This window comes from Malus domestica, chromosome 16 (genome assembly GCF_042453785.1).
Source record: "Malus domestica chromosome 16, GDT2T_hap1".
Lineage (NCBI taxonomy): Eukaryota > Viridiplantae > Streptophyta > Magnoliopsida > Rosales > Rosaceae > Malus > Malus domestica.
This window is the reverse complement of record NC_091676.1, coordinates 5,579,894-5,593,270: the sequence shown is the minus strand read 5'-3', so window position 1 is coordinate 5,593,270 and position 13,377 is coordinate 5,579,894. Positions and strand designations below refer to the sequence as shown.

The following is a 13,377-nucleotide window of genomic DNA, read 5'->3' as shown; positions in this document are numbered from 1 at the left end:
ACTTACTCAATCACGACCTCATGGTGGCAAGATGATTATAAGTTTATCACATGATGTTATTTGTTTGGGTGTTTTTTTCTTTAGGTAAAGTGATGTTCTACCATTAGAGTAAAAGGAGAGATATTTGAGTTAAGTCACCCAATGATTTTACCACTATAAGTATTGAATTCGTATTCAAGTGAGCCGAACTGAAGACCTTCTATTTATAAGTGGAGAAGAATACAGTCAACTCTAATGCTAGTAGTGTCATTTGCGGGGATGATAAGCTTGAGATCGATTACCTATGTGTTCTAATTGCATGCAAATTTCTCTCGTTTAAGTTAAAACACACGATAATATGTTATATAAACTCATTTATCATTTTGAGCCCGGCCCAAGTTATTTGATGTCCATAACTTGGCCCAAACATATAGGGCCCAGTTAAATATCTTTTTCCCGTATTGTTTCTCTCACTAAAATTAAATACCTGCCGGAGGAGAGTGGAGGCAGAATGAAACTCGAGATATTTACAGGCAACAGCCATCCTTCTGAAAACAAGTTTCTGGGAAGTTGGAAGCTTTCGAGCTTTTCACAGTCGACGCACGTCTAAGGTAACACCTCTCATGCATCCCAGCTTCAAAAGCTTGCCCCTTTTGCCACCTTGTTTCTTTATTTTTCAGTTTTGAGTACTTTTTATTGATTGCTCACCAAGTGTTTGATAGAATGCGTGAACCACTTTTAATTTGTTTTAGTTAGTGACGGAGTGTGGGTGTGATTGTGAATGTCAATTTGATGAAATTTTGGAACGTTTTATCGGTTTCGGAATCAATGTAGATGATAGCAACTTGAATGGTTTCATTGGTTTTGCAATCAGAATTTGTTCATTGTTCAAGTATTGCCATGCAATGCAAATGCGCTACTCTCTGCATTTTAATGAAATTCTCTGTTTGTAAATGATGTTTGTCGAACGAACAAAAGTTGGTTATGATATGTATGCTTTGATGTATAGGCGCTATATTTTGTTTTACGAGAGTTTTTATATGTTTAGTGTTTGTGTTTAATTGTTACCATACAGGTGATGTGATGAAGCAACCTCTTTGCTTTGGTTCTTCTAAATGGAGGAAAGCCGCTGCATTACTAGAAAAGGGTCCCAAAAATTGTTCTTGATGGGTTCCTTGAGTAGATATGAAGGGGCGCGCCATCTTGTCAGTCTATAGTTTTCAGATCTCCCATCATCATCTTTGCTTAAATCTTGCTGTAAATTCTTCACTATTCATCTTTAGGAGATGTTTGAGTCATGGAATTTCCTTAGGAGCAACACATACAAGGCCTTTTCCTGACTATTCCCCCAAGAAACCGTCCATCAAAGATGCCGAACTTGTACATCGCATCTCCACCACAATTAAGCTTCGCTGCTCTGAGCCCTTTTGCAGTATTCTGAAGCCTTATGAATCTCATTTCAGGTCTGACCATCTTATTTGGGTCCTCATGAATATTAAGAATGACTATAAACTAGTGTTGGATTTGTTTGACTGGGCATGCTTACGAAGGGACCCATCATTAGAAGCCCATTGTGTCGTTGTACAAATTGCTGCAGCATCAAAGGATCTTAGAACAGCACATGAGCTTATTCATAATTTTTGGGCAAAACCCAAGTTAGATGTTAGTGTTTCATTCGCTCGCTTTTCTGATCGGTTGATATACACTTACAAGGATTGGGGTTCAGATCCCCATGTGTTCGATGTTTACTTCCAGGTCCTTGTTGAAACTGGGATGCTCAATGAAGCAAGAAAGCTTTTTGATAAATTGTTGAGCTATGGGTTGGTTATCTCTGTTGATTCCTGTAATTTATTTCTTACTCGGCTATCAAGCACCTTTGATGGGATTGAGATGGCAATAAAGTTTTTCAATGAATATCCTGAAGTGGGTGCTCACTGGAACACCATATCATACAATATTATCATTCATTGTCTTTGTCGATTAGGGAAAATAAAAGAAGCCCACCATTTACTCCTCCAAATGGAGTTGAGGGGTTGTATACCTGATGTTGTAAGTTATAGTACTTTAATCAGCAGATATTGTTATGTTGGAGAACTACAGAAGGTGTTGAAGCTCATCAAGGAAATGAAAATAAAAGGATTGATGCAAAATTCCTATACCTATAACAGCATAATACTCCTTCTGTGTAAGACTGGTAAACTATCTGAAGCAGAAGTGTTACTGAGGGAGATGATGGTTTTGGGAATACTTCCTGATAATGTTGTCTACACTACTCTAATTGATGGATTCTGTAAGTCGGGGAATGTTCCTGCTGCAAGTAGGCTATTTGACAAAATGCAGGGTAGGAAAGTTGTCCCTGATTATATAACATATACTGCCATTATTCATGGATTTTGTCAAATAGGGAAGATGACAGAAGCAGATAAGTTCTTCAATGAAATGGTTAGCAGAGGATTAGAACCAGATGAAGTTACTTATACAGCACTTATTGATGGTTATTGCAAAGCAGGTGAGATGATAGAGGCGTTTTCTCTTCACAACCAGATGGTTAGCATGGGGCTTACCCCAAATGTTGTCACTTATACGGCACTGGCTGATGGGCTTTGTAAAAGAGGGGAGGTAGATGTAGCAAACGAACTTCTTCATGAGGTGTGTAGGAAGGGCCTTCAACTTAATGTCTGCACTTACAACTCAATTGTTAACGGCCTTTGTAAGTCGGGAAACATAGCGGAGGCAGAAAAATTGGTGGAAGAAATGGAGGCTGCTGGGCCCTGTCCTGATACTATTACTTATACCACTTTGATGGATGCATATTGTAAGATGAGAGATATGAGTAAGGCTCAGAAGGTCCTGCATGAGATGCTCGATAGAGGGCTTCAACCTACAGTTGTCACATTCAATGTGCTGATGAATGGATTTTGTATGTCAGGAATGGTGGTAGATGCTGAGAGGCTACTCAAGTGGATGTTGGAGAAGGGTATAGTGCCTAATGCCGCAACCTACAATTCTCTCATGAAGCAGTACTGCATTAGAAATAATATGCGTACTACGACAGAAATTTATAGGAGCATGTGTGCTGGCGGGGTGATTCCTGATAGCAACACCTATAACATTTTGATAAAAGGGCATTGTAAGGCAAGGAATATGAAAGAGGCATGGTTTTTGCATAAAGAAATGGCAGGAAAGGGATTTATTCCCACGTCAAGTTGTTACAGTGCACTTATTAAGGGTTTTTTCAAGAGAAAGAAATTTGCGGAGGCAAGGGAACTATTTGAAGAAATGAGGAGACATGGTGTGGTTGCAGATAGAGAAACATACAACATTTTTGTCGATATGAACTATGAAGAAGGGAACATGGACATTACTCTTGATCTTTGCAATGAAATTATAGAGAATTGTCTTGTTGGCAAGCCCAAGAACGAAGACACGTAGCAGAATTGCTCTAATGGGATCTCTTGGAGAGAAATTCAGTTTTAGTTCCTGCGGACTCGCATCTACGATAATATCATCACGGTAATAGTTCTCATCCCGATGTGTTTAGTATGATATAGGATATTGCACAGCCTTTCTGAAATGATGATATTGAAATGTTAGTAAGTTCTTATTGGTATCATTTCTAGACTTTTTCCCATTACTTGATGAATCTACACTGCACAGGTTATGAGCTATTACTCTTTGTTAGCCAGGGACCTACATATGTACCTGGCTATCGAACATTTGATACGAAATCAAAGATAGATGAAGCTGGGCCCTAAGGAGTAGGGCTATTCCGTAAACAGATCCAAGCAATCTCAAGATGGCTATTTCGCTCAAATGTTCTGTTGGATTTCATCACTGCCCAAATGTTCTGTAAACACGAACCTCCTGGTATATGTAGATTTTTCTTCTTTCATGATTTGACATGAAACCGTTCCATGCAGCTTAGAAATGTTATGTCAGCATTCTTCTGATCTTAACTACTTTGGCTGGGTGCAGCACTCTTGGTAAAGTTGGAGGATGTTAAAGCAGAGAACATGCAGAAGTGCTTGCATCCCAGAAAATCAGCAAAGAAAAAAGTTAAGCTGATACGGCGTCACCAGGGGCAAATCGCAAGGACAACCGCTTCAAGGGCCAACTTAAGACCAAAGAGACCGAGTGAGAATGAAGGGACTCGGAAGCAACTCGGAAGAATTGCAAACTTGGGACTGCCCCGAAATGCTTTCTGGTCTCAACGAGCCATTCCGTTGCTTTGAACCCCGATAGATTTGTAACATGACTGTTTTTTTGCAAAGATTGCTGCTACTTGTGTATGTTTACAAACAAAACCAACAAATCAATACGAAAACACGTCACGTGAATTATGAAATCTACACACAAGTAATGAAAATCAGTTTATTCAAGAAATTCAAATCCATATTGCACCAGCCGGGAATCGAACTCGGCCAATTACACCTTCACAGTTTAGAGAGCTCTCTGTACTAGCAGTGATGCCACAAATCTTATAAATCCGGATATTATAGAAAAGAGTGCACACCAAAGCAGTAGCACCAGTGGTCTAGTGGTAGAATAGTACCCTGCCACGGTACAGACCCGGGTTCGATTCCCGGCTGGTGCATTTGCCCTGATATTGATTTTTTGTTTCTTCTTTTGTTTTAGTTTTGTAAAGCTGGGTGGGTTGACCGCCCTATATGATATCTCCTTTATCAATCTTTATCACATTTATTTTTTTGTGAGAGATGTGTGCAGGGAACAAGTGCCCAGCAGAAATGACTGAATGCAGAATAAGCCACGCAGTTCCAGTTGTTGTCGTCTTACGTGCTCCCATCTCAGCCGCACTACACACCAACTTCCTATCTGAACACAAGACCGAATAGAAGTAGGTTGAATACGCTGAAACTCAATATGGCAAAAAATCAGGACGAGAAGTTAAAATACGTGATAATTTAACTTTGATTGCATGCAAATTTTTCTCAATTATCTAGACCTAGTAGCATCTTTCATAAATAATACATTATCATGTGTTTTAAAATTATCTATGCAAGTCTCTTCCCATCCACACATTGGATATTAACTTCTTTTTCCTGCCTTTGAAACCTCTCCCGACTGCCACACATATTGTCATTACTTTTACACCAAAATATCACTTTCTATACCTTTACCTTCTCCTTACTATCTTTCATGCACATTCATAAATAACCGGATCCCAAAGCACAGATTTTGCATCTGCATTTTGAGAGCTTTTCTTGTTTGCGAGTAAATCTGAATCATCAATCATGGCGAAGAGCAACGTGAAGGTTTTGGGAGCGTGGCCGAGCCCATACGTGATGAGGGCTCGGGTCGCGCTCAATATCAAGTCGGTGGAGTATGAGTTTCTGGAGGAGACATTCGGATCCAAAAGCCGGCTTCTGCTCCAGTCCAATCCCGTCCACAAGAAAATCCCAGTTCTGATTCATGGCGACAAGCCCGTTTGTGAATCTCTCATCATTGTTGAGTACATCGATGAGGTTTGGTCCTCTGGCCCATCTATCCTCCCTTCTGACCCGTTCGATCGCGCTACTGCAAGATTCTGGGCTGCCTATATCGATGAGAAGGTAACTGCATGGTTTATCTTCATGTCCTTAATTTTTAATTGTTGTAGGCTGATTTCATTAATTTATTATTATTCTTTTGGATTATCCAGTTAAATGTAAGGGATTTGATGAATGATGCACGTCGCTTTTTGATTCTTTGCTATTTAAAATATGGGGTGGTTGCGGCGACGGCAGAGAAATGACGGCTCCGACCCTCCAAAGAGGGGCGGACAACCGCCAATCTCCCTGGAGCGGAGCCTCATAATTTAATCAGTGTGATTCATTACTTGATGAAATATGTTTAAAGGTTTTGTTGCTACTAGCTAGTCTTTCTCTTTATTAGGTCTCGAATAAGATCTATTTGGAATTGCTTATAGAATGATTAATATCTGCATAATTGCTTCGTACAAAAGAATTTTCCAAACGTGTTCTAAAATATGTTCACTTTTGTATATATTGGTGCCTCTGGTGCAGTGGTTTCCGGCAATGAAAGGCATTGGTGCTGCTCAAGGAGATGATGCAAGGAAGGCAGCAGTCGAGCAAGTTGCCGAGGGGCTAGCTCAGTTGGAGGAAGCCTTTCAAAAAACCAGCAAAGGCAAGGACTTCTTTAGTGGAGACAAAATTGGGTACCTAGACATTGCGTTCGGGTGCTTCTTGGGGTGGCTCAGAGTCACAGAGAAAATGAATGGGGTCAAACTTCTGGACGGCGCAAAGATCCCAGGGCTGGTCACATGGGCTGAGAAGTTCAGTGCAGATCCTGCCGTGAAGGATGTCATGCCGGAGACTGACAAGCTGGCTGAGTTTGCTAAGATTCTTGCGGCCAAAATGAGAGGTGCAGGGGCTCCCAAATGATTAATTAGTGAATCTAATTAACGGATCTTGTTTATTTAAACGAGTGATTAAGTCGGATGTGTTAGACTGCTGTAGTTTGATAAACTCGGGGACTTTGGCCTGTTTTATTTTGTGTCTGGTTTTTATGTTAATTTGACAGTGAAATAAAAAATCGTTTAGGTGAGTCTATTAGTTCAGTAGTTGTTTTTTATACGAACCATTCTTGATTATAATATGGGTAGACGATTTAATTGAAAGAAAATAATTATGTGAATAATTGTCAACTATTGATGCGTTGTGAGATTCACTTGCGCTACTTTCGTCTTGCACACAGGGGCTCAGAATCAGAACAGTTATAGGGTAGGGTTAAATATTCTTGGAATGAATCTAAAAACTTCACTCAAAAGTCAAGGCTTGCAATTTTTATTTTGGCACAAGCCCGAAAAAGCTCTAAAAACAACCCTAATTTAGTGATTTTGGAAAGAGACTTTTCTACATCTCGATACACCGCTCCGGGTGTTCGAATCGATCACAAATTGAGCGTTAACTAAGTTAAGTAATCGTGATGAGGGCTCGCATTGCCCTAAGCTCAAATCCGTCGACTACTGAGTTTCTTTCAGGAGGCAAAGATGGCAGCAATCGAGCAAGTGACAGGAGGGCTGGCGCTGCTGGGGGAAGCCTTTGAGAAATCCAGCAAAGGCGACGAACTATTTTGGCGGAGATGAGATCGGATACCCATTTCATTCGGGTGTTTCTTGGGGTGGCTCATTCTAAACGAGAAGCTGCATGGAACCGAACTGCTTGACCAAACGAAAACGCCGGGGCTGGTAAAATGGGCTGACAAGTTTTGTGCACATGCTGCTGGATGGTATACTTAAGACTGACAAGCTTGTTGAGATTGCTAAGATTATTGCTGCCAAAGCAAGAGCTGCAGCGGCTCTTAGGCGAGGAACTTACATGTATCTGAGACGTCAAAGTGATAGTATGCAGGCGAGACATATGTCGACCATAGTTTCATAAAACTTATAGCCTGGCCTTATTTTTTTGGTCTGCATGTAGTGTGTGCTTATTCAGCACTCACAGTAGAGAGCGAATCTCCCGTGTGAAGTATTTTCTTTTTTATGTTCAGAAAACAACACACAATATGCATATGGGAAGACCGAGGGCTCGAATGAGTTATCATCATCTTCTTTCAAATATTGTCAATAACGAGCTAGCCTTTCCTTCAGTCTGAGACCACTAAGAGCACTCAAATTCTAACTCTATATTCTTGTATTTTAGTATTAAAAAGGTAATGAATTTATGTATTTTGGTTTTGTTCTTCGATACAAAGACTCAAATATTTGAGTTTTGAGTCTATGAGAAGAGGTTTAACAATTCAGCTATGTGCATTGGAGATGATTGACTCAAAACTCGTATTTTAGTTTTAACAATTTCATTATGTGCATTGGAGATTATTAGACTCAAAACTCAAATCTATTTTCTTTTCACTGAATAATATTTTTCCTAATTAAAAAAAAAATTAACATGGGCTCCACCTTGAACTCAAATTTCATACTTGAGTCTCAGCTTCTTCAGAAACTTACATGAGTTTTAAGTCCCAATGCATTGGAAAACCTTAAACTCATATTTAAACTCAAATATAAAATTTGAGTCTAACTTTTCTCATGAATTCAAGATGCTCTAAGGGACCAAATATTGAGGTACTTGTGCCCTTTCCAAAGTAAAATGACTTAAAACGTTTGTGTTCCAAGTGTCATATTCTCAAAGAGTAATGTTATACACAACCCTTTTTTTACTTTCACACACCTTTCTTAAATTTTTATTGTCGATCTTATAAATTAAAAAATAACAAATGACAAAAATTAACAAAAAAATATATATGAAAAATAAAAATACGTGTGTAAACCAACGATTCTAAAAACTTCGCACATCATAAAGTTAATATCCACATGCACAAGTGTCAGGCGCCGTTGTGTGCTTTTGTTATTTTCCCCCATATTGGTTATCATTGGGGTGGGATTGAAATTGAACCCCGAATAATGAATAGAATCAGATCCAAATTCCAAATGTTACTGCCCCAACCGCATAAGGAATAAGCCCAATACCAAGTTGGGTCTGATTCTGATATGCCTTTCTCCAAAATATGACAAGCCTTTTAATATGTTTACTTAATAAGAAAACTATAAATTGAAATGGCACCTGGTTGCTTATGGTATAAGATGTGTTATTTTCTTTTTACGTGGACGAAAAATAATGCGTAAACGACAATGGAAAATATGATTTATTATAAATCGAAAAAAATTAAACAAAAGTGGTTAAACAAGACTATTATTTCTTCATTTCGACGGTTAACGCATAAAGAATTTAGTGTGCGTTTCTATTTGAATGTATTTGTATTACGTGATGTATCAATCTTACTGCATCAAAATTTGGTAAGTTTTGGTACATAACATTTCTACTTTGTTGTTTACAAAAATAATATGTGATTTATTAAGATAAATATGTGGATTATTAAGACATTGAAAAGATCACACGAAAAGACTTCTTTAAGAAAATCAAGGACAAAAGGCTGAGTAGGCCGATGCCAATATTAGACTACGCACCAAACCAACCGCGACAGCTGAGAACGACCTTCGTATTTCCTCTACTATTTTCACACTGATTTTCCGATTTACGGGCGAAAGAAAACAAAACCCAGCACCGGTTTCTGCAAAAAAGCTCTCTTCTTTTGATCGGCGGCGAGTAGAGTGGTAGCCTCAGCTAGCTAGAGAGAGTTAGAAATGAAGGGAGAGTTAAAGGTGGATAAGTTTGGATACGAGGTGAGGACCTCTTCAGACGCCTGCATCTCCGCCATCAACGCCTTCTACGACCAGGTGGGTACCATCAATTTTTTACTCTTTCTCGATATCTATGGCTTTGGTGTGGGAAAATCTGAGATGGGTTTTTGAGATTTTTCATTTTTGATGAGTGAATGAAGGTTTTGAATTATGGCCGGCGGCGGTCAGTGATATTGGAGGCGGCAGCGCACGACGGCCAGTGCGTGCTTGCTAACATACTGGCTGCCCATTTCCTCTCCTCCTCCGATCCTTCTCGTGCTCCTCCTCATCTCCAAGCCGCCAAGTCCCGGCTGGTGAGTTTCTTTGGGCAAATTTAACCCTTTTTTTGTTGATTAATTTTGGATATTTACTTATGTGGCGTGATGGGAAATTTGTTGTGCAAAGGAACAAGCTACCCCGTACGAGAAAGCAGTGTTTGCTGCTGTCAGTTGTTTGATTTCTGAGGATAGAGACGATGATGTTGCTTTTGAGTTGCATTCAAAGGTGGGCCAGCGCCAGTTCCTCTCTATTGGGTTTTTATTTCCTTGATGAGCATATCTTACTTGGTTTCTTAAGCTTTTCATTTGGCAGGAGGATTCTCTCCGGATCCTCAAATTGTGTCTATTCATCATATGTTCATCATATACTATTCATATTTAATTTAAAATAAAAGTATTTAAAATGATTTATGAGCTTATGATATATGATAAACGGACACGATTTAAGGATCCGGAAAGGATCCTCATTCTTTAATTTGTGGTTTCTTGGCAATTGTAACAAGGTCGTTAGTAACTATTTGGTCAGTCATGCTGGTATAGCAGATTATCCAGCGCAGAAACTGAGTTGGAAATCTGCCTCAAACTATAAACTTTTTTCCCTTCAAATTCCAATTTTATGGATACAGAGTTGACTGCTTAATCTTTTACATGATTGCTCAATCACCTGCCTATGGAAATCTGCTCTTATGGTTTAGTGGCATCTTCTCTAGTTTGCATAACCGATATATCATCCCGAACCCAAGACACAAATGGGTGTTAACGAAGCATGATGTTTTCAACTATGTTTTCAATTGCTTGTTTCTCGTTGTTTTTTACAATGGCAGATACGGTAGGAAACATACTGTGTGGTTCAAGTATTTTGTATAAGAATGACAGCCCTTCAACATAAGTTTAGTCTTTATTGTTTGTACTGGCTCTGTCGGTTACATGTTTTTTCTTTTTTTCTTTTTTTTTGCAGCTCTTGAAATGTTTCCCTAAAGATTTGGCTTCTCTGAAAAGGGCCCAAGGGCTCTGCTTCTACACGGCTCGACCTGATCTATCGCTGGATCTTGTTCAACAGGTTCATTTCTGTATGTGATGTTTATATTTTCGTTGAATAATGTTGCGCACAGTGGAAGATACGTAATTTATTAGCTGCTATTTTTCTGGCATCTTGCGTGAGTATTGAGCAATTTCAACCAAATAATAAAAGTTTATGGCGTAAGATATAGGTATTAGGAGAGCACATTGTTCTGCGGTTTTGAGCGTTTTAAATAGTAGTCGAATCTTTTTACATTTTCTCAATTGCCTCGTAACAATTTTCTAACAGGTTCTTCCCAGCAATGAACAAGAAGATTACGTGTATGGCATGCTTGCTTTTCCTTTATTAGAGCTTGGACGCATGGAAGAGGCTGAGAAAGCTGCCAAAAAGGGATACAAGATCAACAAGCATGACAACTGGGCGCAACATAATGTGAGCTTTAATCATTTACTCTGCTTCATATCACTATCTGTTAGTTGTGCAAGAAGTTTCTAATGCTTAAGTTCTTGATTGTAATTCATGTGTTCTTAACTTATGCAGATGTGCCATGTTCTTCAGTACAATTGCCACTTTAAAGAAGCAGTAGAGTTCATGGAAGAATGTTCACCTTCATGGAATTTGTGTTCGTCATTCATGTATGCATATTGAATTAGTTTATGGTTTGATTTTTTTTTCTTTCACTTTACTTGGTAATTAGATGCTAATAAGTGTGACAATCATCAGGCTTACACACAATTGGTGGCATGTAGCTCTTTGTTATTTAGAAGGCCATGCTCCAATCCAAAGAATCCGAGATTTATACGACCATCGAATCTGGAAGGAGTTGGAGAAACCTGATGCTGCACGTCCAGAGGTTTGTTGAAAGTATTTTTTTAGATCACCCAGCTCTTTTGCATCTTCCGTTCCTAACGTCTTGTGCAATTAGGTCTACTTGAATGCCCTTGGGTTGTTGTTACGGGTGCATGTTCGAGGTGAAATGGATGCCTTTGAGGACCATTTGAAGACCTTAGCTAATTGTGTGACAGATCAAGTAAGTTAAACCTTGGGTTCATTTTCATTTTTCTCAAGAGGTGCGCTCGTTTATGCAGCAAAGAATAGTGATTTGAAAAGTGCAGAATGCACCCATATAATAAGGGATAGCTTGTATAAATGTGTAGAAGGAGAATATTTATTAATTTTTCGATCGCTAGAACTATAATTTAGGAAAGAATTATATGAATTGGTAGCTCTTATTGCAATGTTATTTTGCTAGGTGATGGGCATTCCATGCTTTGTGTGCTTTAATTGTTGTCAGACACAATTCTGTCATCTGAATTTGCTCCATTTTGTTCAGGCCAACTGGTATTTAGAGTGGCATCTTGACGTGTTAATTTTATGGGCGTTGACTCATACTGGTGAAATTTCAAAGGCAGAAGAATTGCTTAAGGGCTTAAAATCCAGGTGAAATAACCTTCCACTCACTCAAAAGCACTCTATCAACCGCTATCTTTCAACATATTAATTCCTACTTTGGTCCTCATGTAGAATTGCTAAGATGAACAAGAAGAAGCAACAGTTCATGCAGAAAGCAATGCTGGTTTGTTTTGATTGCCACCTCCCCACTAATTATTTTATTTTATCTATTGGAATATTATGTTATCCTTTTGTTCATTTCTTTCTGCATCGTCTTTTCAAAAGTTAGCTTTATATTTGTATTCTGTATTGATCTCACATTACACCACCTACTGAATCTTCTTCGTAAACGGAGCGTGGCATTGAACATTTTATGGGCAGTAAGAAGTTGTGTTGTTACTTTTATCCAGGGCTCTTTCACCCGTACTATCAGCAAGAGAATGAATTTAGAAGATTATCGTTGTTATATTTGGTTTATCATTATAAATAACAGGACAACATCTTCGTTATCAGCTTGCAGAAGCCACGTACGAGTATGGGATGGGTAATGAAAAACAAGCATTAGAATTGCTTGGTCCCGACTTTGATGCGGATAACTGCAAGGTATTAACATTGAGAACTGATTTCCTTGTTTTATTCTTTTCTATTTCCACATAGAGAAGCACTAAAGAATTCTTATGTACTATCATTCAAGATGATCGGGGCATCGGGTGAACAGCTTGATATATTCAATGAAGTTTGGTACTGTATGTTGCTTAACAATGGACAAGCTGCAAAAGGTATGATACACACACTAATGTTTCGCCATCAAACCCCACCGGTGATTTTCTTCTGACTTGTGTGCGGATTTCAGCGATTGAAGTGCTTAAGAAGCGGATCAAAACAAGAGAGGGTATCCCCTTCCTTAGGCGCCTGCTGGTATATACATCTGCCATACTAAATGACGTACTTTAGCTTCGTAATCCTCGATTAGAATGTGAGCAGTAGGAACGATTTCAATCCGAACAGTTTCATGTAACGGCTTCATGTCTTGCTTGCAGGAGAGAGGCTATAAACTGGCAGGCAGGGAAGAGGAGGCAGCAACTGCAAGTGAGGAAGCCAAGCGTTTGGAGAATGCATATTTCCCGTAACCAGTAAGATATCACAGCCAAGCCGAACACTTGCACATCTCCATGACCTTGGAGTGAGAAAACCAGGTGTTGTATGTGTCCCCTGTATTATGTGTACTATCTTTCAACATTACATTGTACTTCCAATGTTCCATCTACATGGCATTCTCGTGCAGCATGAACAAATATTTACATTTTGTTTCAACTAAAAGAACAACCTAGTTTCCTGCTTTGGAAACAGTTAGTTGATGCTTCTTTCTTTTGCAATTATGTGTTTACAACAGGAACCAGCATGATGGTTAGACACTTTCATACAACTTATACGCTCGCCAGTCCACACATCTCTCTTGTTCCCTTAACTTGATAACGGGAATATAAATTCGTGATAGCTAAAATTCT

General features: G+C 39.0%; 3 protein-coding genes and 1 non-coding gene across 6 annotated transcripts; all 4 read left to right on the top strand.

The window, feature by feature from the left end:
* The first annotated feature begins 439 nt into the window (after positions 1-439).
* On the top strand, positions 440-4,324 carry LOC103403298 (pentatricopeptide repeat-containing protein At1g05670, mitochondrial-like). Of its 3 annotated transcripts, none has more exons than XM_070815709.1 (4): positions 440-590; positions 1,055-3,492; positions 3,666-3,846; positions 3,955-4,324. In XM_070815709.1, exon 2 carries the CDS (start codon positions 1,165-1,167, stop codon positions 3,409-3,411), a length of 2,247 nt encoding a protein of 748 aa, XP_070671810.1. In that variant the 5' UTR covers positions 440-590; positions 1,055-1,164; the 3' UTR covers positions 3,412-3,492; positions 3,666-3,846; positions 3,955-4,324. The 3 variants fall into 3 exon arrangements, with proteins under 3 accessions (XP_070671810.1, XP_070671809.1, XP_070671808.1); XM_070815708.1 differs by having other exon boundaries at positions 3,662-3,846; XM_070815707.1 differs by having other exon boundaries at positions 3,637-3,846.
* Positions 4,325-4,502: 178 nt separating this feature from the next.
* Positions 4,503-4,573, top strand: TRNAG-GCC (transfer RNA glycine (anticodon GCC)). The gene has a single exon. It is a non-coding gene; the product is annotated as a tRNA-Gly (tRNA).
* A 114-nt stretch (positions 4,574-4,687) lies between these two features.
* Positions 4,688-6,543, top strand: LOC139193209 (glutathione S-transferase U17-like). The gene is made up of 2 exons (XM_070816218.1): positions 4,688-5,549; positions 6,003-6,543. The coding sequence occupies exons 1-2, from the start codon at positions 5,232-5,234 to the stop codon at positions 6,378-6,380; spliced, it is 696 nt and encodes a 231-aa protein (XP_070672319.1). The 5' UTR covers positions 4,688-5,231; the 3' UTR covers positions 6,381-6,543.
* Positions 6,544-8,573: 2,030 nt separating this feature from the next.
* Positions 8,574-13,245, top strand: LOC103402947 (uncharacterized). The gene is made up of 14 exons (XM_008341733.4): positions 8,574-9,235; positions 9,340-9,492; positions 9,584-9,682; positions 10,415-10,516; positions 10,766-10,909; positions 11,018-11,112; positions 11,201-11,330; positions 11,403-11,507; positions 11,811-11,917; positions 12,002-12,053; positions 12,383-12,472; positions 12,564-12,648; positions 12,723-12,787; positions 12,910-13,245. Exons 1-14 carry the CDS (start codon positions 9,143-9,145, stop codon positions 12,997-12,999), a joined length of 1,410 nt encoding a protein of 469 aa, XP_008339955.3. The 5' UTR covers positions 8,574-9,142; the 3' UTR covers positions 13,000-13,245.
* Positions 13,246-13,377: the final 132 nt, after the last annotated feature.